The sequence below is a fragment of the Cricetulus griseus genome, chromosome 10 (genome assembly GCF_003668045.3).
Source record: "Cricetulus griseus strain 17A/GY chromosome 10, alternate assembly CriGri-PICRH-1.0, whole genome shotgun sequence".
Taxonomy (NCBI): Eukaryota; Metazoa; Chordata; class Mammalia; order Rodentia; family Cricetidae; genus Cricetulus; species Cricetulus griseus.
The window spans coordinates 9,611,980-9,635,739 of NC_048603.1; the positions used below are offsets into that span (position 1 = coordinate 9,611,980).

General features: G+C 39.8%; 1 protein-coding gene across 3 annotated transcripts in view; it reads left to right on the forward strand.

Moving 5' to 3' along the window:
* The window catches only part of Rspo2 (R-spondin 2), a 142,645-nt gene that overhangs the window by 58,403 nt on the left and 60,482 nt on the right, over positions 1-23,760 (forward strand). For 2 of the 3 annotated variants that reach the window (XM_035449648.1, XM_027431450.2), the window contains exon 2: positions 7,396-7,584. The exons of the other annotated variant lie outside the window; for it this stretch is intronic. In XM_035449648.1, coding sequence (XP_035305539.1) covers positions 7,396-7,584 — 189 coding nt within the window. The remainder of the gene's footprint in view (positions 1-7,395; positions 7,585-23,760) is intronic. 3 annotated transcript variants of the gene reach the window in all.

Genomic DNA, 23,760 nt, shown 5'->3' on the forward strand with positions numbered 1-23,760 from the left:
AAATGGATTTTTTCATACAATTTTATTCTGATTATAGTTTTCCCTTCCCCCAGTTCTTCTCCTCCTCCCCATCCTCCCCCTTTATATTAGAAAACAAGCAGGCCTCTAAAAGTAATTAAATAAAACAAAACCAAAACAAACAAGCTAGAATAGGACAAAGCAAGCAAACAAAAAGGAGCCAAAGAAAAGCACAAGAAATATGAATAGATGAATAGACACATTTGCACACATAGGAATCCCATGACAACCAGAAACCATAATGTATAAACAAAAGACTTGGAAGGCTAAAAATAAATAAATAAATTTTAAAAAGGTTAAAATATTATGAGAAAAGCAAACAAAATAAAACAAAAAGTAACCCACCCAAAACACCACTGAGTACATTTTGTGTTGACCATGTACCACTGGTCATTGGGCCTGCCCTTCAGTGTGGATTGTATACCCAGGGAGACTCTGCTGATGAAAAGTAGTTCTATCAATCGGAGATAGTAGATTTTGTCTGCTTCCCCTCTCGGCACTGGGACCCCATCTGGTAGAAGCCTTATTTTAAAAATAACTTATTGTTGAAGAACTTGTGCTGGGAAACAAACAGAAATCCCGAGAAAATCTTCTTTACCTCTAGAGCAGTGGTTCTGAATCTGTGGGTTGTGACCCCCTCTTTGAATGACCCTTTCACAGGGGTCACACATCAGGTATCCTTCATGTCCGATATTTATTTACATTATGGTTCATAACAGTAGCAAAATTACAGTTATGAAGTAGCAATGAAGTAGTTTTAAGGTCGGGGGTCACGACAACCCAAGGAACTCTCTTAAAGGGTCGAAACATTGGAAGGTTGAGAACCACAGCTCAAAAATCTTGGAAGCCTTTGCGCAAAATTTTTTCCCCTTGATTATTCAATTTTTTAATATTAAATTTATGCTTACTTTATATTACAAGGGTATATTGCATGACATTTTACAGTGTATATGTAAATTTTAATACAGTTTAAAGTTCAACTATTTTTAAACAAAGGCTTATGTGGTTTTGATGGAAACATCAACTATTAGAATTTGTTTTTATATTAATAATTGCATCCCGTGTTTTATGGTGATAGGTTTTTTTTTTTTTTTTTTTTTTTTTTTTTTGTAAGTACCTTAGTTTCATGTAAAATAGCAAGGTACCCAGATAGGAGTTCTGAATTTGAATTCCATCTTACATGGCTCCTGGCTTGGTTACTGCACTGAGTTGCTATGTGATGCTACACATGGTTGCTTGCTTTTCTCAGCAGTGTTTCCAGCTCATGGGCACAAGGTAAGTTGTATTGCATTTCATGCAAATAATGGTTCCACAGATTTACTCATTTTTAATATACACCTTGGACTTGTTGCTGGGTATATTGCTACATTAGCAATTTTATGATTAGCTTCATTAATAAAGTCATTAATAAAGTCAAAATTTGTGTAACTGGCCAGGCAGTGGTCGCACACACCTTTAATCCCAGCACTCGGGAGGCAGAGGCAGGCGGATCTCTGTGAGTTTGAGGCCAGCCTGGTCTACAGAGCAAGTTCCAGGACAGCTAGGGCTGTTAAACAGAGAAATTCTGTCTCAAAATTTTTTTAAAAAAATGTGTAACTGATAATATTATTCAGTCAGCAAATAAGGAGTGAGGTTAAAGTGCCAACAGCCTGTTGTTGAGTTCCCTCATTTCCAGAAATAAAATCCCGTCCCTTTGTCAAGAATGGATGCCTTTACCAAGAAGGAATTTAGAGCTCTTCTTGTTTGGCATTACCAAACGCCAGTGTCAAGAATATATTGGAAACAGATGGTTGTTCAACACCTACCTATGAGATGAAAATATGGATAACTGGTTTTATTTAACACATGATCAAGGTTAATTAAAAAAAAAGGTCAGATTTAGTTTGCAATTTCACGAGAACACAACTGGATAGACAGAATTATTGACAAATTCTAACTATGCTGCCTTTTCTCGTGATCCAAGTTCTAGGTATGTGGTATTGCTGCTTGGTCCAAACACACCAAGGAGATGTGTCTGGCCTCATGCAGGATCACCATTGCCCTTTTTAGTGTTCTCCATATTTCATGGGATGAGTTTTATCTTTCCAGTCTCGGGTGGGTCTAGATTTGGAAATGTGTTTTGCTTGGAAGTAGGAGGCTCTGCCACTCAGCAGGCCTGGAGGTTGGAGAAGTTGAAGCTTACAGAAAGTCAACAAATAAACGTGGTCATCAAAGCTGGGAATTAAGAACTGTTTATCCACCTGCACACTTGAATTAAATCTCACAGCAATAGGCAGGGCCATTTGACTTATGACCTTGATAAAATAGTCACGTCTAAGTATCTCTTTTGCCTGAATTGGATACAAGGTTAGGTTAGTTACCATATAGAATAGATGGAAAAGTGCTGGTTGAGTTGCTCCTGAGATGTTGATTTACACTGCAGAAAAGTCTAAAATGGATGCAGGGCAATTAAGCTGAAACTCTATTTGAGGATTGAGGCAAGAAGCTTCAACTTGCCGAATTCACTTTTGCTCTGACCCTTTGGTACTGAAAAGTGTTAGAAACACAAGTCTGGAGGACCTGCTAACAGAGCACTTAGGTTTGGGTATGGCACATCACTCCTGTTTTAAAAGAATTCCTTCTGGGTCAGGTTATAAAGATGATGAAGATATAGACGATGGCATGGATTCCCTAATTCATTTTTATTGTTGAAGTCTGTCAAGGTTCAAGGAACCTAAGCAATGTGTTGTCATACTTTTAAGAATACCTTTTAAGAAATAAATGCAGGGCAAAATTTGTTGACTCTGAAATCCTTGTGGTCAAGATGAAAGTAGTCTTCCAATATATAAATACAAAACAAAAAAGCCTTTAATTTGTGTTGATTCCCTCGGTTCTGTAATTCCCTTCCCTCTGTACTTCTTACCATGGAGTCTGATTTGCGATGATAAAGTGCTCTTGGTTTGACCTTTGAACTCAAAGGTATAGTATAAAAAAGCAAGTGTAGCTTCAGTTGAGTTGTGATCACCATGGGATAGACAACCTCCTTAAACCTCCTTCCATGAGTCCAAACCTTTCAAATTCTCCTCTTGATTCAAAGCTAGCTTTTCCTAATCTGTAATTAACTCCATCAGCAGCAGACAGGGAGCACACTCCTCCCCCTGGATGCAGAGGAGCTTGTGCTGGGCTCTGGATGCAGCCTCTGCCAGCAACTTGCATTCGTTCCTCCTTTAGTCTCCTAGCTGTGCACGCAAGAGTTCTCAAATGCCCATCTACAGAGGCTGCACTTTAGGGTGGGACACGGTCCTTGGGCAACTCTGAAAATCAGACAGCTGACTTTTTCCCAGCCAGCCTTTCAACTGCACCACAGCTTCTACATTCCATTTCTGTGTCTGCTTCCTTCCCAGCTATCTGGACTCTGATTACCCCTCGCTTTTCCCTTCACTACACAGAAATGTTCAACTGGCTCTAAGTTTGCCAAAACTCATGCTTGCTCAGGACACCAAGAACAGTATGAGAATAAATCCTTTCCCAAAGGTAACTGGGAATGTAGAAAGCTATATGGAATCATAATTTCTAGCAGAAATATGACAGAGTTATGTACGTGGTAAAATTCACTCAACATTATAATACAGAGCGAAGGAAGAAAACATCACCCCATAGGTGGGCTCCATAAGTGTGCAAAAGAGAAATAAGAAAGGCCTAAGCGAAGAGATCAGTGGAACCAATAAGAATGAATAGTAGAAAGAGTTTTATAGCAGAGGCTGTAAGGTTATTATAAGAGTCAGGGAAGGGAGACAACTGTAGCAACCCAAGCCATTGGAGTTAGAAAAGGCAAAGAGAGCATTTAGATTGGATGCACTCACATTCCTCGAGTGCGGGTTACAAAGATAGGTAAGATCTGGACTGAGAAGAAGTATTCCCCAATTCTCCTCATTGTTTAAGTCCATCCAAGTTCAGAAATTACAAAGGAGGCTTTTTCTAGAAATATGGAAATGATTGTGGTTTTCAGAAAGAGTATTCTTGAAGATAACTGAGGGTGTAAGTTTGGCGTAAGTAGAGGCAGCAGGTAAAACTGCTTCCAGGAAATAGGGTTACAGACGCTAATCTAGATCATTGCTTTGGAAAAAGCTTATACAGCTTTTTACCTAAAAGGGAAACATTATACCCCATCATGTATAATATGATCACATGTATGAAAAATTATGACTCATACATTGTATGTATTTGAGTATGGAGGACCATCTAGAAAAGCATTCACCCAATTTTATTACTTATAGCTAAAAAGACATTTTTTTTCATCTACATCTGAATTGTTTTCTCTACCCAGTCTGAGTTTTGTAAGTAAACGGAATGTCCAGGGGACAGGTCTCTGGGAGGACAGGTGATAGGAGGGGATCTCGTGGAACTAAAACCTGCATAGGTCCGGCACAGCTACTAATAATTGGGAGGTGAGTCATTCAACATAAAGGAATGGGCTGCGGTACAGTGGGTACAATGCTCTGTCTTGTGTATCTGCTCGTATGAATATGTGCTCCATAGTACTGCAGTAAGATTATGTGTTCAGCAGAAAGGAATATTCTAAAAGGTAGAAGATGCAACACCACAGTACATAGTTTCCAAATTTTATAGCATGTGCACAGAGAACCTTTTGTATTTATTTTTAAGCTACTGTTTCTGAATTAGGAATAATGAGCTTTATTTGGATATATTGAATTTTAGATCCTATTTGTACATCTTATCTGTATCCCCACTTTATCTCCTAAAGAGAATTTTTCTGTTGTTTATCAAACAAGCATAGAAAAGACAGGCTTGATGGCTGTAAAGATAACTCTTTCCACCAGCCGCCTGAGTTCCGCCATCACTTCAGGGCCCCCAAATAACACACAGAGTCTTATATTAGTTACAATGCTGCTGGCCAATGACTAGGATTTCTTATTTGCTAGCTGTCTTAATTATCAACCATAACTACTAATCTATCTATCTATCTATCTATCTATCTATCTATCTATCTATTTTTTTTATAAGGACTTATCTTACTGAGGACACTGGCCTTATGTGTCCTCTCTTCCTGGGATCACATGGTGACTTCTCTTCTTTACTACATTTCCCAGAATCCTCCTCGACTCCTAGCCCCACCTGTCTTGCTTCCCTATTGGTCAACAGTGCTTTATTCATTAACCAATAAGAGACATATACACAGAAGGACTTCCCCCATCAGATGGCATCAGTAGTTGGGAGGTGGAGGCAGGTGAATGTGTGAGTTCCAGGCCAGGCAGAGCGGTATAATGAGATCCTATGTCAACGTGTCTAAAACGGGGAGGAGTAAACCATAATCGGGACATTCTATGTGAGATAAAAGCTATTATCAGTCAAAGGGAAAAACTATACATCAAAGTAAGGTAAAAATATCTTACACATGAACATCCAATTCCTAGAATCTTAAAAACAGATGTAATCTTAAGTAATTGCATTATAAAGTTATTGTATAACCTTTTAATGTCTTATAATTTGCACAGGAATCATACATATTAATTAGAAAGATGCAAAAATATATGCCATACTTATATAGTCATATGAACTTTGTAAATATACAGTTGTATAATAAATCACCCGAAGGCAGAGAATAGTAATATAACCTTATAGTGAGCTGCTATTCCCTGTTAAATTCATGTCCACCTAGGGCTTTAGAATGCAACCTTAGTTGAAAACAAGATCATGGCAGATGTAAGCGATATAAAAAATAAGCTTATCATAAGCCTATCATATGAGATTATAAATGCATGAGTATCTACAGGAGACAGAAATAAAAAGGTATGGAGGTATTGGAGCAGCCAGCCAGAAGGAGACAGTAACCAGTTACCCAACCAGGAAATGCCTGGGCCACCAGCATCAGGGAGAGGGAAGAAAGGATTGTCCCAGAATTCAGAAGTCTGTTCTGCTCTATCCTTAACACCAGGGCCCTCATCTTCACCACACGGAATGAATTCCTGCCACCTAAACCTCTTTGTGATATTTGTTACAGATATTTGTTCCTTGAAGGGGGGGGGGTCTTCAGAGTCTGTCATATCCTTTGGGATAGGGCCTAGGCCCTTCCCCGAGTGTCTAGGCTGAGGGAGTATCCTTCTATGTCGAATGGGCTCCCAAAGTCCATTCCTATGCTAGGGATAAGTACTGATCTACTCCAAGAGGTCCCGAAGATTGCTGAGGTTTTCTCACTGACGCCCACATTCATGGGGTCTGGATCAGTTCCATGCTGGTTTCCCAGCTATCAGTCTGGGGGCCAAGAGCTCCCCCTTGTTCAGGTCAGCTGTTTCTGTGGGTTTCTCCAGCCTGGTCTGGACCCCTTTGCTCTTAACTCCTCCCTCTCTGCAACTGGATTCCAGTTCAGTTTAGTGTTTAGCTGTGGGTATCTGCTTCTACTTCCGTCAGCTGCTGGATGAAGGCTCTAGGATAGCATATAAGGTAGTCATCAATCTCACTATCAGGTGAGGACAAGGTTTTTTTGTTTTTTTGCTTTTTTTTTTTTTGAGAGCATTATACACAACAACTGCCTCTAACTCTTGCCCACCCTTTCCATACTCTTAACTACTCTGCTGTCCATCTACCCAAGTTCATGGGATCTTCTTTATTATTGTTAATGTATATTCACATGCATATGTGCACCCATATATATTATATATTAACATATACATATATATATATATAATATATATATATATATATATATATTAAGTGCAGCATCCATTTAGTTTTATTCATTTGTGTATGTGCCTGGGGTTGACCTCTTAGAATTGGAAAACCTATGTGGGAATTTTTTCCCTGAACGCACTTGAATCTCTTTCAGCAGCCACTGGCTACCTGCATGTCCTATCTAGGGCTAGGGCCACGTGGAATTTTCCCGCCTGCACTGGTATGTCAACTGATGCCATGGTGCTGGTTTTATTTCAGCAACCATATTGTTGAGAGTTCATTGCCAGATTTTCTCTGTCATATCTAGGAGACATGATCTATCCACAGGCATCCTTGGCCTCTGGCTTGTAGAATATCTTTCTTCTGTTTTATGATTTCCTCTGAGCCTTAAGTGTAGGGGTTGCAGCTGCATCGGTTTGAGTTTCTTCCTCTGCAGTCACTTTGTCTCCACATTTTGGTTAAGTTGTAGATCTCTCTCATACTCTTCAACTGTTTCTTTGATATAAGGGGTGAGAGCTATATGTATCTCTAGGGATAAATATGAGTATTTAGAAAACAGTTGGAAGTTATATTGGTCTAGAAAGCTGACAGTGGCAGCTTTACCTCTTGTGTCTATAACTCAAGACTTCTTTCTCTCGAGATGGTGTATAGACCAAAAGTCTAACCATGTTCACATTTAAATATTTTTGTTTCTTTTCTCTGTTACAGCTAGTTATGTATCAAATCCCATTTGCAAGGGTTGTTTGTCTTGTTCAAAGGACAACGGGTGCAGCCGATGTCAACAGAAGCTCTTCTTCTTCCTGCGGAGAGAAGGAATGCGCCAGTATGGGGAGTGTCTGCATTCCTGCCCATCGGGGTACTACGGACATCGAGCCCCAGATATGAACAGATGTGCAAGTGAGTGTGTGACTTTGTCCATCCTATTTTACTGGAAATGCAATTTGAGGACTGTGCTAAGACTTTAAGGGAAAATATATTTGTAGCAGTCTATAGATATAAACCAAAGCTTCCAGTAATGAGTGGAGTGGGGTACGTTGTATTTTATGTAGGTGAGTATCAAGCAGTCACACATATTATTTCAGTTATTTAGATTAACCAGTTTGCATTATGTTTCTGTAAAAAAATGCTTGCTGTCTAAAACTTTGTAAGGAGAAATTACTGCTTGCAAACAAAACAACTACCCCCGCAAAAAAATCACAGAAATTTTTAATATGCCTGAGAAATAATCTTTGATTTAACCTTATTTTTTGTAGTTATTTTTTCTTTTATTTTAGATTTGTGATTCTTGATTTTGTTTGATATGCAACTATATATATGCATATATATGTATGTATGTATGTATATATGGCAACATTACTGACAAAGATGAAATTTAGTGTTTAGTAATTTATTTTTTAAAAGAATTCTAGTCAAGTAACTGGATGAATAGTTTGTGCCAGTTGCCAAGATAGAAGACATTTAGGCTTAGATGACGATTGTATATACCATTGTTTCATGAAATTGTTTGGACTGTTAGAGGGACGTAACTCATAACAGTTATCAATAGTTTGACCAAGTTTCCAAATATATCATAAGTCTTTAAGGTGTATGATTGGATGATCCATTGTACCATGGGTCCACGTGGTGACAGACTAACTCTGGCGGGCTTTGAGTATCTGGCTCTCCTGTGTCTTTTTTATGTTTGTGCACACTTTTCAGTGTGCGAGGTGGTCAGTGTGCAAGTGGAGGATAGCTTGAAGCATTTATCCTAAGCTTTAGAACTATCATGGTATGAATTGTGTGTGGGCAGCAATCTGGCTAGACAGTGGCCTACCCAACCTGGGATATTAGTGTGTGAAAAGTGATGCTAATTAGTAATGATTTGAGGGCGTACACCATCATTTAGGGTGCGTGCTGATAAACTGCTGTAAACATTTATCTCTGTAGGAGTTCCTGCTGTGTTTCCAGTTTCCCTCAACTCCAGACAAGAGTTGACATGCGCAATTGAGCATAGTGACCCCTTTTCTAGGCAGTGGAGAGTAATGATTATAAGTCAGGCTTTGGAAAGAGAATTTACATGTGAGAATGGACTTGCTATGGTTTTACTTATTGTCAGTGAATGCAATCGATGCTGGAGACAACTGTCCTCAAGGAAATCATTATTTGTATGGTACAAGCGGGAAGCACTTATTAGCAAAACTCCGAGAAACAAAGGGAAAGTAGAAAAATGTTAACTGTGCGTGACATCAGATCATTAAGATTCTTTCGTGCTGTTGTCTTGTTTTCAGTCTTTGCCTGTGTTGTGCTCTTTTTTGTGTAGCATCGAGAGGATGAGAATGATGGAAATTACAAAACTGGTTAGAGACAGAATTTGAGATGATAGTCACTTTCTCACTGAGATTGTTGCTTGACCATAAATGACATTAATGACCATAAATTGTAAATGGCAGGAGATTAAAAAATCCTGTAAGGCAGACCTGAACAAGGGGGAGCTCATGGATCCCAGACTGATTGCTGGGAAACCAGCATAGGACTGATCCAGACCCCCTGAGCGTGGGTGTCAGTGAGGAGGCCTGGGCAATCTATGGGGCCTCTGGTAGTGATTCAGTGTTTATCCCTTGTGCACAAATGGACTTTGGGAGCCCATTCCACATAGAGGGATGCTCTGTCAGTTTAGATACACACAGGAGGGCCTAGGCCCTGCTCCAAAGGATATGACAGACTTTGAAGATCCTCCCCTGGAATACCTCACCCTCCCTGGGGAGCAGAAAGCTGTTGGGATAGGGGGTAGGTAGGGGGCAGGAGAGGGAACTGGGATTGACATGTAAAAGGAGCTTGTTTCTAATTTAAATTAAAAAAAGAAAACAGAAAATCCTGTGACATTTGCCTTTTCATGAGGCTGTGTTGTAATGATGCAAGTGTAAAGTGGTTACCTTCCACATGGACAGTTGCTCTCTATGTTGGCTGAAGTGGGCATCTTGGGATGTACAGTGTGAATTTTGTGAAATTCATGCATGATCATGGAGATCACTTGAGCTTACTGAAATATGCCCCGAGCATGCTAAGAGCTAATATGAGCTTCTCTCGTGTTTGACATTATGCTACATATTTTCTCTTTCTCATTGGTTAGTGAGTTTATTTATACAAGATATCTGGGTTTATGTTGTTCCATATTTTGTATTTGGAAAGCTTCCAAATGAATTTTAATACAATGCTACTGAAAAACAAAAATTAAAACATCTATCTCCCAAAGATCCCAAAAGATAGCATTTTGACTTCTGTCCCTGAGAGCATGTTTTGATGTGTAATTTTCTCTTCTCCTCCTTACAAATGTGTCATATTTGTGACTTATTTTAACTTAATAAGTTATGGGTTTTTTCATGCTATTAAACATAGCTGGATATATTTTTCTGGGTGTGATATACAATATTTAGCTAATTACCTGTTAGAAATTCACTTTCAACCTTTACCAATTACAAGTACGTTGAGGGATATTCATTTAAAATCACTTCTTTTTCTCATTTCCATATACACATTTACATATTTGTCTGATTAGTCGTAGTAACATGTACTTTTAACTATAACACACCTTTTGAAATCTTTAGGCACTTATTACCCAGGTCCTGTGGAAATTTATATAATGTATATACAAGTGTCAGTTCATAGCTCAACTAACAGCAGATATTTTCCCCTTGTACCTACCTAGGTATTAGTGAAAAAAAATGTATAAAGTGGTACTCTTGTTTTATTTCGAATTACACATTTATGATTAGTATGAGTGCTGGCACTTAGGATATTCATCAGAAAATGTAAACTCCCTCCTTTCTCCTATTTTAAACATTTAAAAGAAATTAGATGAAATATTACATTCAAATCGAACTTGACAAATGGCAAACAGATTTACCACAAAGAGTAGTGGCACATGTAACCCTGGAATTCAAAAGGAATGTTACCAGGCTCAGCCACAGTTCTCACTCAGTTTTCTCTCTTCACTCATCCTGATTTGTAACCAATACACAGCTGTGTTGAGGTTAAAATCTTCTGGTTTAGTCAAACCCACAGATAATCAAGTTGATTGTGTGTCACATAACCACTGTTTATTGTTTAGCTTCTGTCATGTGCCAGCAACTCTGATGTATACATTTTCCTCAATTGTTTAGTAAATAGTGCAAAGCAAGTTGTGTACTTCTATTGGCTGGGCAAAGTTTCCTCCTGGGTAGCATACCCTTTGCAAAATTTGGAAGTGGGCAGTGGCGAAGAAGGGACCAGGACATGTGAGGATTATAGGTATTTTCTGTAGTTTTTAGGATTGAGCATTATGACTAGAGAAGAAAATGAAAGTGTTAAGAAACTATCCATCCATCCATAAACAAAATATAAGTGCTTAGGTAACAGTTTTCTTGTATAATGAGAATTTATTCTGGGTAGTGATTGAGACTACGCTGTGACAGGGTTGCGTTAAATAGGGCTTCCCTGTAGCCCAGGCTAGCCTGGAGCTCATCGTATAACCTGGATTCACTTTTGACATTGTGGTAGATCCTGCTACCTTGACTTATGGCTGCTACCAATGCAGGTGTTACAGGTGGGAACCACTTCACCCGGCGTAACAAATTGATGCCATTTGAGCAGTTCCTGGAAACCAGTCCCAGTAGTTGATACAGGGTTTTAGTAAGAAGGTGACAAAATTGAATTGTAGAAGCATGTTCATTTTGACAGCATGAAGATGAGTTCACGGAGTTTCAGCAGCGAAGTCAGCAAGGTGGAGGAGAGAGAGGAAGGGACGCAGGCTCCTCGGTCTTCACCTGCTCCATATGTTTGGAATTTCCGTCTTCTTGTCTGGACATTCATTTTCCATCTTTGTCCTTGCCGTAGTAATGTCTATTGCTGCGCTGTGATAAGGCAGCTTATAGAAGAAAGAGTTCATTGGAGGCTTGCTTAAGACAGTTTCAGAGGGGCTGGGTGGTAGCGCAAGCCTTTAATCCCAGCACTTGGGAGGCAGAGGCAGGTGGATCTCTCTGAGTTCGAGACCAGCCTGGTTTACAAGAGCTAGTTCCAGGACAGCCTCCAAAGCCACAGACAAACAAACAAAGCATCATGGTAGGGAAGATGGCGACAGATAGGCATTGTATTTTGCTATTGAAAAACCAAAGGCCCCCTCAGAGATGTGCAGTAGGAAACGGAACCAACAATGGGCTCCGGGATTGTCTCTGATGCTACTGCCCGAGTTTGCCTAACCACATGTGCGATTTGAAGAAGACACTGACAAAGGAAGGACACCACTGATTAAGCTTTGGAAATGGTGAGTGGGACAGCTAATTCTTCATTTCCCCCTCGTTCTCAATTAGGTCTTTGAGAAGTTTCGATGGTCTATTTTGATCTCGCTCAACCAAACCACACTCCTCCAAGATCTACCCACTTACCTACCCACCCAGCCCTTAGTCTAATGCATTCTTTGATGCGTGGCCTTCCGCTGGAGCATGGTCAATGCACCAGAGGCCACACTCTGAAAGAACACCCATTATCCCTCTCCCAGAGGCTGTCAAGTGCCAATAGCTCCTCCCTTCTTCATATGCGGCTTATGGACATATTGGCATGGATGTGTACACATGAGCGTGCATGTGACCATGTGTATGATTGATGCTGGAAGTTTTCCTCAATTGCCATCTACTGTGTTTTCATTTTGAGGCAGGATCTCTCTCAAATCTACAGCTAGCCAATTGTCTGGTCTGACTGGCCGGTAAGATCCAGGGATCTTCCTGTTTCCACCACCAGGTGCCGGGATTATAGGTTTGTGTAGCAGAGTCTGGCTTTTAGGAAGGTGGTGAGAATCTAAACTGGAGTCTTTACGATTGTGTGGCAGGCATTTTATCTACTGAACCATCGTCTCAGCTCCTAATAAATTACTTAAAAATAATCGCCAGGTTTATTTATGTATTTACTTTTATAAAAAATGTTTTCTTACAATATATCCTAATCATGATTTTCCTCTCTACCAACATTAATGTTAAATAAGTTATATAGAGTGGTGATAATATAAGAGCATCATGGGAGACATAGTTCCCGTCAGTTTTTTTTTTCTTCTTTCACTGAGCTAGTAGAATACCCCAAGTATTCATTTTATAGATTGAGTTCATATAAACATTAGTCATTCTTTTTGCATTATGCCAGACCTAACAAGTAACAGCAACCTATTTAAAATAGTCTTAAGGATGGTGGTTTTTTGAAAATAAAAAATACTTTCACTGATAAATCCCCCCTCTATGTGTGTTGTCTCTCTCTCTCTCTCTCTCTCTCTCTCTCTCTCTCTCTCTCTCTCTCTCTCTGTTGTTGTGTTCACAGACATGCATAGCCTGTTCAAGAAGGAAAAAGTGCATTTAGACTAATTAAAAGGTAGAGGTAGTTAGATACAGATAGATGATGGATAGATAGACAGATAGATAAATGATAAATGTATGGAAGAGCTTGACTTACCTTCTCCGTGTCTTCCTCTGTTTCTCCCTGTTCTTCTCAATTTCAAGCATCCGATTCTGTTTTCTCTCCATCTCCTGACAACATGTATGGATACTGTGATTTATAAAGAAAGCATGACTCACAAAGTATCTCAATAGTCAGCATCAGGATACTCATCTTATTTGAGAACCCTGACTCATAGTGAAATACTTTTTTTCATTGTGTTGTTCCTTTAAAAAATGAACAATGAAGTACACACAAAATTATTGTGCACAATTATAAATCAAAGTATTAGGAAAACTGTTTCATAAATAAACAGCCAGTGTCTTTCAAATTCCATTAAGTGTTCCATGACAGTCTTATTTCCTAATGATAGAAATCAATTTGTGGTAAATCACATTTAAAAGAACACTGTACTAGAAAGAATCCTGGGTACTCAAGTATGTCCTGCCAGGAACTAGCTTTGCAAGCGAGAACAGTTTACATAACACATTCTGGAACAAGAGCTGGCTCATACTCTCATGAGCCTATCTATGAAACCATCACAGTAAAAGAATGAAATCTTTTGGTAGTTCTTCTTAAAGATATTCTTCTCATAGTGATTTTATTGCTCTCTAAGTCTAGTTACTCCAGTGTTCAATTTCTCTTTGTAACTCTCATACCTACATGGTTAAGCAGTTAAGGAATATGCATGAATAAAAAGTGGGACATGAGCTCTTTGCTATAGTATACAGTAAACGGATGTCTAAGTTGGAACTATTTTATAATCTAAAGTGAACTGTTTGTAACAAAAGCTTGTGGTTGCATTAAGATACACAGAGAGGATCCTGTTTCATTGTGTATTCTAAGATGGTAGAAATTGAATATCCAACGTGCTTGTCCTTCAGCAGACACATCTGTCGTCATCTGTTGTGTCAGCTCCCAGTGTCATGTTAGACACTGAGAAGACAGTGTATCCTGCTCTGGTTTCTTTATTTAGTGGGGGTTGGGGAAATGAAAGGTGTGTATGAGCATGTGCCTAGAGACAGATAGGCAAGTTGAATAAAAAAGATCTGGTGCCTGAAAATCGAGGGTTTAAGCTTGACTTTAGGTATGAGGTGGAGCCATTAAATTAGAATTTAAAATACCTTGGGCCTGGAGAGATGGCTCAGCAGTTAGGAGAGCTTGCTGCCTTACCAGGGGAATCCAGTTACGTTCCCAGCATCCATATTGGGTAGCTGACAACTGACAGTAACTCAGGTCCAGGGAATGTGACAATCTTGGCCTCTGCAAGCACCCATGCTTGCGTATGGCACACACACACACACACACACACACACACACACACACACACACACACACACACACACCAATGTACATACATTAAAAATACAGTTTTAAAAAATTGAAGTAGTTTAAGTTGACACAAAACTTGAACATACTTACAGTGTATCATGTGATATATTCATATTCATATATATTATCTAATGTTTATCTCAGTGTGAGCATATTATTCCCCTCAGACATATGTCATATTGTTGAGGTAAAAAACAAAACAACAACAACAACAAAAACTAGAGCCCTTTGTGTTCTGTTACTCTTTTTTTTTTTTCTTTTGGTTTTTGAGACACGGTTTCTCTGTGAAACAGTCCTCGAACTCGCTCTGTAGACCAGGCTGGCCTCAAACTCACAGAGATCCGCCAGCCTCTGCCTCCCGAGTGCTGGAATTAAAGGCTTGTGCTGCCACCATTCTGTTGTGTTCTGTTACTTTTAAATGTCAGCTTACCACAACCTAGAATTACCTGGGAAGGGAGTATCAGGTGAGGAACTATTTATATCGGGCGCATCTGTGGGCAAGTCTGTGGAGGACTGTCTCAGTTGTTAATTAATCTAGAAAGACCCAGCCCATCTTGGGTAGAGCCATTCCCTGTGTTGGGCAGAAGGAAACTAAATGAGGAAGCAACCTAGCTGATAACAGTGACGGACTCATTTCTCTCTGTTCTTGAGTGTGGATGTGAGGAGACTTTCTGTTTGGATTCCTACCTCAACTTCCCGGTAAGGATAGACTGTAGCCTTGAATTGTAAGCCAAAGAAACCCTTCCCTCATCTTGGTTACTTTTGTTAGAGCATTTTAACACAGCACAAAAATGAAGATAGAACTCTTTCTTTTAGCTGATTCAAATTATAATTATGTAAACATATAAAGTAGTTAGGTCATACGGAAAAAAAAAAGTATGGCCTTGAAAGAACAAATTGGTCCTCCTCATACCATCATTTCTTTTCTCATGGTGACGGGAAGCCGTATGGTTAGGCCATCAATAATTAAATTGGCTGTACCATGGTTTCTTGTAGTTATTTGTCATTTGTTTTGAGACAGCATCTCCCCCACATAACCCTAACTGGTCTTAATTCATGTGGGGCTCTAGTCTTAGCCTTCTGATTGCCAGTTTTATAGGCATTTGCCACAATGTGTGGCATTATCAGAGTTCTTATTAGCAATTTCCACCCAGTATCTTCACCTGCAATGTGAGTACTGGGCCCACTTGAAGAGCGAGCTCTCTAATCCAAGCATTATTCATTTCAGAAGGCTCATAACTTGTACTCTCTGCTTCTTTGAAACACAAAGGCAATGACTGGGCATGTTTGAGGTTGTTTGCTTGCTTGCTTGCTTTGTTTTGTTTTTCAAGACAGGGTTTCTCTGTGTAGCTTTGGAGTCTGTCCTGACACTCACTCTGCAGACCAGGCTGGCCTTGAACTCACATAGATCTTCCAGCCTTTGCCTCCGGAGTGCTGGGATTAAAGGCATGTGCCACCACCACCACCCAGCCATGTTTGAATGTTTAAGATACTTTTGGAACTTCTTCCTTGTTGCTGAAATTCTTAGAAAGATAGCCAGAGTATTGTCATGGACAGTGAAAGCAGCAGGTATTCTGAGGCTTCTACTGGCCAACCCGAAAGTTGGCTACTACTGCATGGCATGGTTAGAGGTTCTATCTCCTTCTGTCACTGGACTGCATGGTTACACATTAGCAAAGTCATCTTGAAACAGAGCTAGCTTAAAGACAGCAGATGACAGAAACAGAAGCTAATGTCACGTTGGTTTCACTCTAAACATTGTGTTTTTGGATTCTCTCTTTTTTCTTCAGCCTGCTCTTTCCTTCACATGACAATGACACAGCAAAGCAGGGGATGGCAAAATTACTACACAGCATATCACCTGTTGCTGGCTGATCAGAAATCATTTTCCCTCATGGGGATCACCAAATCCCTTGGTGTTTGCACTGTATATGTGTAGACCAATGGTAGATTTCAGACTCATTCTGAGTCCCTAAACTAAAATGCTTCTGCTTGGTGCTTACAAAGGAAACTGTTCTCCAGGTCAAAACTTGGCAAAATTCTGGCCTGCCATCTTGTGTGTCAGGGCCTTTGGTCTTAGGGATATCTTTTAGAACTTTAAGTGGCCAGAGAAAAAAATGGAAACGAACATGGCACATGGGACATAACTTTAACTTGTGTTTTTGTGTTCCTGAGTAGAGTTTTATCAGAATGCAACTGTACTTTGTTTTGCATGAGTTGTGCTTTCTTTCCATGTTCTAATAGAGTAGCTTTGATAGGGACCTTATGGTCTATATTGTAAGAGATTTACTCTCAAGCCTTGAACCCTTTCCTAAACCTGCTTGGAGTATGAAGAGGTTGAGAGATGCTTCTTGTTTACCTTGCTCAGAGGCTGAGTGGAGGGTAAGATGCGTGTTCGTGTCCACAAGGGTTTTCCTTCCAGTTGGGTAGAGAAAATTGTCTTTTCCCAACACGTGTCAGATTTCAGTGGGGACTCAGATCTGAAGTTTATTACAGTGCTCTGGTTTCACCTTAATATGATACGGTGACATGTTACCAAAATAGGAAAAGCACAGGGAGTAACCAGGATGAGGGACCTGCTGCTGGCAAGAACTGAGAATCTGATATGAAATATGAATTTGTTTTATAATTTAATATTCTCTCCTTGTCAATTTTACTTTGCGGTTGTTGTCTTTCTCGTGTCTTCCTTAAATGGAAACACAAATGGCTTTAAGACATAGCATTGCATTCCCTGAAGATGTGTTCTTCTTCATCTCATTTGTCTGCAGTGCAATTTCCAATGTGCGACACTTCAGCTACGGGAGAAGAAGCCAATATCTTTATTTGACTACTAAGTTGTCTTTCAGACTCAATGTTTATTTTTTTTCTGCATGTGGAAAAGATGCAATATTTAGCATACAGAGAAAGTGCTGCCCATGTAAGTCACAAATTTGAATTTGGTGCTTATACACAATAAATTTGGAAGACCAGTTAAACTGAGTCTGTGAAGAAAACTATTTTGATAGCATATGTATTTTTGGCATCAAAATAAAGTATGCCTCGTATGGGGGTACACACCTGTAACTCCTCTCTGAAAGGCTGAGGTAGTATGATGGTAAGTGCAAGATAAACCTTGGCTACATAGGAAGACACTGTGTTCAAAAGGAGAACCATGACATGTGATATAAAATAGGATTCTATAACTATCTGAAGAATAGCCTCTTTCTGGATGGAGTTCATTCATCTGACCCGATTATACTTTGAGGGTTCAAATCTCTGTAGCCAGGACTTTACTTTAAATAGAGATAAGTTGGGTGTTTCCCTCTTCTCTGGTGAAGAAAGTAGGAACAGAGAGATTTCTGCCTGGCCATCCTTCTCTCACCTCAGTATTGCTTTGAAACCTCAGTGTCTTAACTCCAGCTACCTAATTAATGCTCAAAGTAGATGACTTTCCACCTAGGTGTGCAGCAAATGAACTAAACAAGAGTTAAAATAAAAACTGTTTCTTACAGATAGTGGTTTTTACATATATACAAATTGATAGTATACGTATACATAAATTATCATTGTATTAAAAATTAAATATATATCAACGAAAGCTATTTTTCCACATGAAGTATTTTGGAGCTTTATAACTTCCTTCCATCCATCATCTTAGGTGGCAGGTTTTTGTTTTGTCCTAGTTTGTAAGTTTATAAGTTCATTAGTTCTCTCTCTCTCTCTCTCTCTCTCTTTCTCTCTCTCTCCCTCTCTCCCCCTCTCTCCCTCTCTCTCTCACCTCTCCCTCTTTGTCTCTCTGTTTCTGTCTTTTTCTGTCTCTGTCTTTATCTCCTCTGTCTCTCTCCTCTCTGTCTTTCTCTGTCTCTCAGGCAGAGACTTCCTATGAAGCCCAGCTGGTCTTGAACTCATGGCAGTCCTGTCTCAACCTTTTCAGCATAGTCTTACTGATCTGCCCACCATTCCATAAGAGTGATTAAATACTCTGTCCTAGGGTCTGATGACCACAGTGCTGCTGTAATAGCTGGTGTTTTCTCATCAAACTCAGTTCCATTTCTGATCCTATGTGCCTTGTTCTGTCCTCAAGATAATTGATTGACATCTGTGCCGATTGCACTCACTGGCAAAAGCATTTTGATTTGAACCAGTTCTACTGGGTCATGTACACCCCCCCATCCCCCACCCCTGACTTCAGCAGAGTTGTCTGTTAACTTGGTAATGCTGGTTTTCTGCATTGCCCTGCCAGTATTTTAGCTGTAAAATGAAAACTCAAGTACTGCGCTTTATTTTCTTTAGGCTAAACTGAACAGATGTCCCTGATGAGCTGTGTGTAGCTAGACTCTGTTGCAAAATGTTGTGACCTTTAGCTTTTAGGTTGGGGTTTTGATCAATCCACATTGTGATGAGAGTGTTTTTGCTAACACATATTAGAAATATATAATCTTCGTAACTTAAAATTTTGAATTAGGGGCGCTTATAAGCCATTGCCAGTTTGGAGAAGGAGTGCTACACAGCAGCATTGGAAATTATTAGAGTTGTCTAAAAACATGCAATTTTAAGACACTTCAGTTTCGGTGGCTGTCAGTGATTCTTAAGTGAAAATCTTTGATAAGTCCTATTTTGGTTTTTTGGGGATTAAGTTGCCCCTTTGGCTTCTATTCAATGTTGCCCCATAATGAGCAGAGAAATCTGTAGGGCTTCCCAGGGGCTGAGTGTTCTTTGATTGACAGAGCAGCAACTGGGAACTAGATGCCTTGTGAAGGTGGCAGCACCCTCTATATCTGAGAAGGGGGTTGCTGCTGTGAAATAAACATGGGGTTTCAAATACAATAAAACACAGTGTCATCCCAGCACAGCAGGAGGGGGAGGCCCTTGAATAGGAGGATAACCTGGGAAAGAGGAATAAAGGTATTGGAGGGACAACAGACAGTGAGGTTTGGTGGCTGCTTTGTCTTGATCAGCATGAAGAAATAAGAGATTTCCAATGTCTATATGAGGTCCTTGTACTTGAGTTCCTCCTATCCTCTTATCATAAGAGATTGTAATAATGTAGAGTTAAATTTTTACAGTTAGATTGAACAAGTCTTGATATTTCTTTGTATTTCATTTTAAGACTTTGGTTTTCTTAGGCTTGTTATTGGTCATGTTGAGACACTTGGGGTCTGGATTAGACTGAGAAGAGAGACAGAATCTCTGTGTGCTTAGGCCCCGAGACTGCTGAGAACGGAAGGAAGAAAAGACTCAACTGTATGACTTTTTCTTTTCTCTGGTTTCTGTCTTCTCTACTCAATGTGTTCTTTGATTGCCCCTGATGGTGTCCTCTTAGAATTGATGAGGGGCCTGATGGTTTTCCTTTGAACTCGACTTTCAAAAAGGTTAGCTTTCTGAAACTCTCCATACACAGACACACAGACACAGACACACAGACACAGACACACACACACACAGACATAGGAACACACACATATATACAAACAGACATAGAGAGACACACACACAGACATACACACAGACACAGACAACACAGACATATATGTATATATATATATATATATATATATATATATAGAGAGAGAGAGAGAGAGAGAGACATATACGTAGACACATACACACACACAGACACATAGCCACAGACACACACACAGACACACAGACACAAACAGACATTTTCTGTAGCTTTCTATTATTAAGCAGTCACGTTATTATGCAATTGCTTGCCGAAGTGTCTTTCCTATAACAGCGTGAAGATCTTAGGTTACTCATCCACCAGGTCTCCTGGCCCCCAAGAGTTTCTATCTATCTAAGTGAGGAAACAAACTCAGCACTATTGTGGACAATTTGCTCTTGTGCTCAGGTATCTAGGGAAACCAGTCACTAGGGCACATCAAGTCACCTCATCTGGAAACCAACCTTATTCTTAATCACTTTAATTGCTATTTAAATATTTAAAAACTGAATAGAATGGGCATAACTCATACCCCTAAACCACAACCGCTGAACATAGGAAGCATCCTCATCTCTGACCTGTGCCCCCTTAGCCCACTCTTCCCCGGGCTTCTCACCAGCTATGTGCATTTTCTCTATTGCTTCTACAAGCTCACTTCATCAGGGCTTTACTGTTCTCTCTTTAAAATCTACTCAGCCAAAACAGCCCAACAGCTATAGTATGCATAAGCTGCTTTACCTTGATCCTGTTTTGTCTAGTCTAATTGTTTTCAGGTATTTACTGATTATTCTTGTATGATTTGTAGTTCTCTATAGCTGGCAAGGGTGGTTTATTTTGTATTTTTTTCATATCTGAGATGCACAGAGTGTACAAGCTAGCAATCTTATACTTTGTATCCAGATAGTAAAGAAATTGAGTTTTTAAATGGCATCCATGATTTGTTTACTTGGCAAGTGCTAAAATTCCACTCCATGGCCAGCGTTGTTCCAGAAATGGAGAATTCATAAACTGAACCAAATAAAAATTTAATGGGAGAACAGAAATGGACCCTTGGTCTCTGCCAGCAATGTAGCCAGCATGTACCTCTACAATTTATTCTATTATCTTCAATATCATGTTAGTGCCGCGTGGCTGTGGTCCATCACTTTGGCACCGGGATCCCTGGGACTGAGGGATGGGTGTTAACGAACCATGTTCTTAGGGTCTGGCAGCATACTGGGCACATACTAGGTTCTCGGAGAATGCTTGGAATGAACTAGACTACAGTATAATTTGAAAAATGTTACTTTAGAGCCTGTATGGGGTGGTGTTGGGAAGACAGGAGAGGGGGTTGCCCAGCATACTTTTCTGCTTCTTGGCTGGAATAAGCCCTTGTGGCCCAGTGACAGCCCTGTCAGGCTGCATTTGGCCACGGTTTCACTTGGACAGTAATTTTACTTAAACCAATATTGGCAGTCCTCACTTGGTGGATTGCATTTTTGAGGAGGCACTGTAATTAAGACGCGTGTAAGTTGGCTAAAGTCGGTTCTAACATTCTGAACAAGGACTTAAAATACATACTTTCGTAACAGAGGCCTATGCTTAGTAAATTTTGATATACCTATTATGCAGTATAAAATTTTCAAAGGTTAAACCAACTATTGTATGTTCCCGTTGGTGGGTAAATGGTGTTTAACCCATTACATTTATGTTTTGCAAAGAGGTTTCTGAATACACACATGAGAAACAGTTAAGAGACTGCAGCTCTTTCTGTGAAGTGATCCTAATACAACTTTAGGGGAGAAAGAAAATTTCTGTATGTCCCCCAAAACTTTTTTTTTAATGTTTTAAAATTTTATTTAGAATGACTTTTGTGTGTGAAAAGACACAAAATTAGTTAATTGAGGGTAACAAGCTTATGGCTTATGAGGTACTGGGGGCGTGGCTCCCTGATGAGTACAGGACTGTGAGGCCACCAAGAGATTACCCTTCCACTCATAAGCATTACCTCCCGGAGACTCGAACAAATCGGGTTAAGGGGACCTGGGGCCAGTGAGACAGGTTTCCAGGCGACAAAGCACATCAAGGGGTAATTTCTGGAGAAAGAGGCTCACACGTTGCTAGTTAGAAGGTCAAAGTGATGAACTGTATGAAGAGTCTGTGACGGAAACTGTACATCCATAGCACCCAGGAAGACCATTAGGGTTCTAGATGTGTGCACTCAGTGCCAATCCAAGCTTGTAAAGAATGCGTTACTGCACAGAGAGTATTGTAGGGCGATTTGTTTTTCTTACAACGGAAGGGAAAATGTTACCTGGCAGAATCCTACTAAACGGGAGGACCCGGCAAGAAATGGTTAAATGAACATGAATATAGTTTGAAGGTCAAAGCGAGTTAGGCATTCCTCAGGCTCTAAGTTTGTGTCCCCAAATCTGAAGGCTTGAGGCATGCTCTGCAGTGTTACTTGTTTTTCCCTGTTGAAATCAAAAGGGTTGTTTCATAGGGTCAGTGAAGAGTCTTTTTTGTTTGTTTGTTTGTTTGCAAACCTAGGTAGTTTATTCAGTTGTATACATCTAAAATAATCTTTTCTGTTATTTTCATTGTATAAGTAAATTGCAAATATCATAGTTTCATAAGATTTAGGAACGCAACACTTTTTGACGTTTCACGATTCTACCATCCCTCCCTCCCATTGGTGTCTCCATGCACTTGGTCCACACGTCTGTACACCCCCCCCACATGTCCTGGTTGTCTCGTGTTGCACATAACTTGTAGCCTGCTCCACCCCCATTTTTCCACTTCGCAATAAACCTTAGCACTTACTCGAAGCCATTGCTTCTAATTCCCAGTGTGCTTTTTAGTGGTTATAGTATTCTCCTGTTGGTGTCTCAAATGTATCAGATTTGAGAGTGCATAATTAAGCTTTTTCTCCTGCTGGATTTATGCCTGACACCGTCCCAAAGGACTGCAGGGAGAATGAAAGGCACGTGGGAAATTCTGCATTCCTGAAGTCGTATCGGAGCAAGGGGTGGAATGAGGGAAGAGAGCTTTAAGGAACAGTAAAGATCAGCAAAAAAAAAAAATCTCGTAAAATTAATCCCAAATGCTTGTTGCTATAACTTTCTCACTTTTTGTCCAAAAGACTTAACTGTGCGGAATATATTTGAAAGCCAAATCAGACCTTGTAGGTAATGGCTGATTGAAGTATGGAGTCTTCCTCTATTTAAAACAATATAGATTGTTTTTTTTTTTTTGGGGGGGGTTCCTTTACTCTCTTCTGTTTCATCCATTGGGAAGCTTATCGTGTCTTGGAAAATAATTCTGTAATGGAGAAGGCTGCTTGCCTCTTGAAAAAAACATAGCAAGGGAACCAACAATTTGTGGACATACTGGTCATGTAGTTTGACCATGATTGAGAGGCTCCTGTCCAGCTGTAGGCCTCTGTTTATTAAAATGTAGGCTACAGCATTTAAGACTACAAATGACCCTGTAATAGGGTGACAGGCTATACTTCTGTGCCCACTGTTTTCTTCCCCAAGCGAAGAAGCAACGCCATAATTTACGGGTGGCTTTTAACCCATAGATTCTTGGTGTTCTGGCTCTACATTTGATGGTATTCAGTTTAGGTGCACCATGGTGGTCAGGTAGTACACAAAAGATGGGTGTATAGACCAAATGGAAAGGCAGGGACCTGTCAATTTTTTTTGGTTATAGCTTAAAAATTACCATTATGTAATGTATTTTAGACAACTGTTTAGACTTTTGCTAATTTCTGAAATTATTGTCTCAGTGTTTAAACATTTAAGCCAAAGGGACTTTTTATTTCAGTTATATTTCAACTCCAATTATCTATTTTTCCATTTTTTTTAATTTTTGGATTTCATTCTACATTCCAATCACAGTTCTCA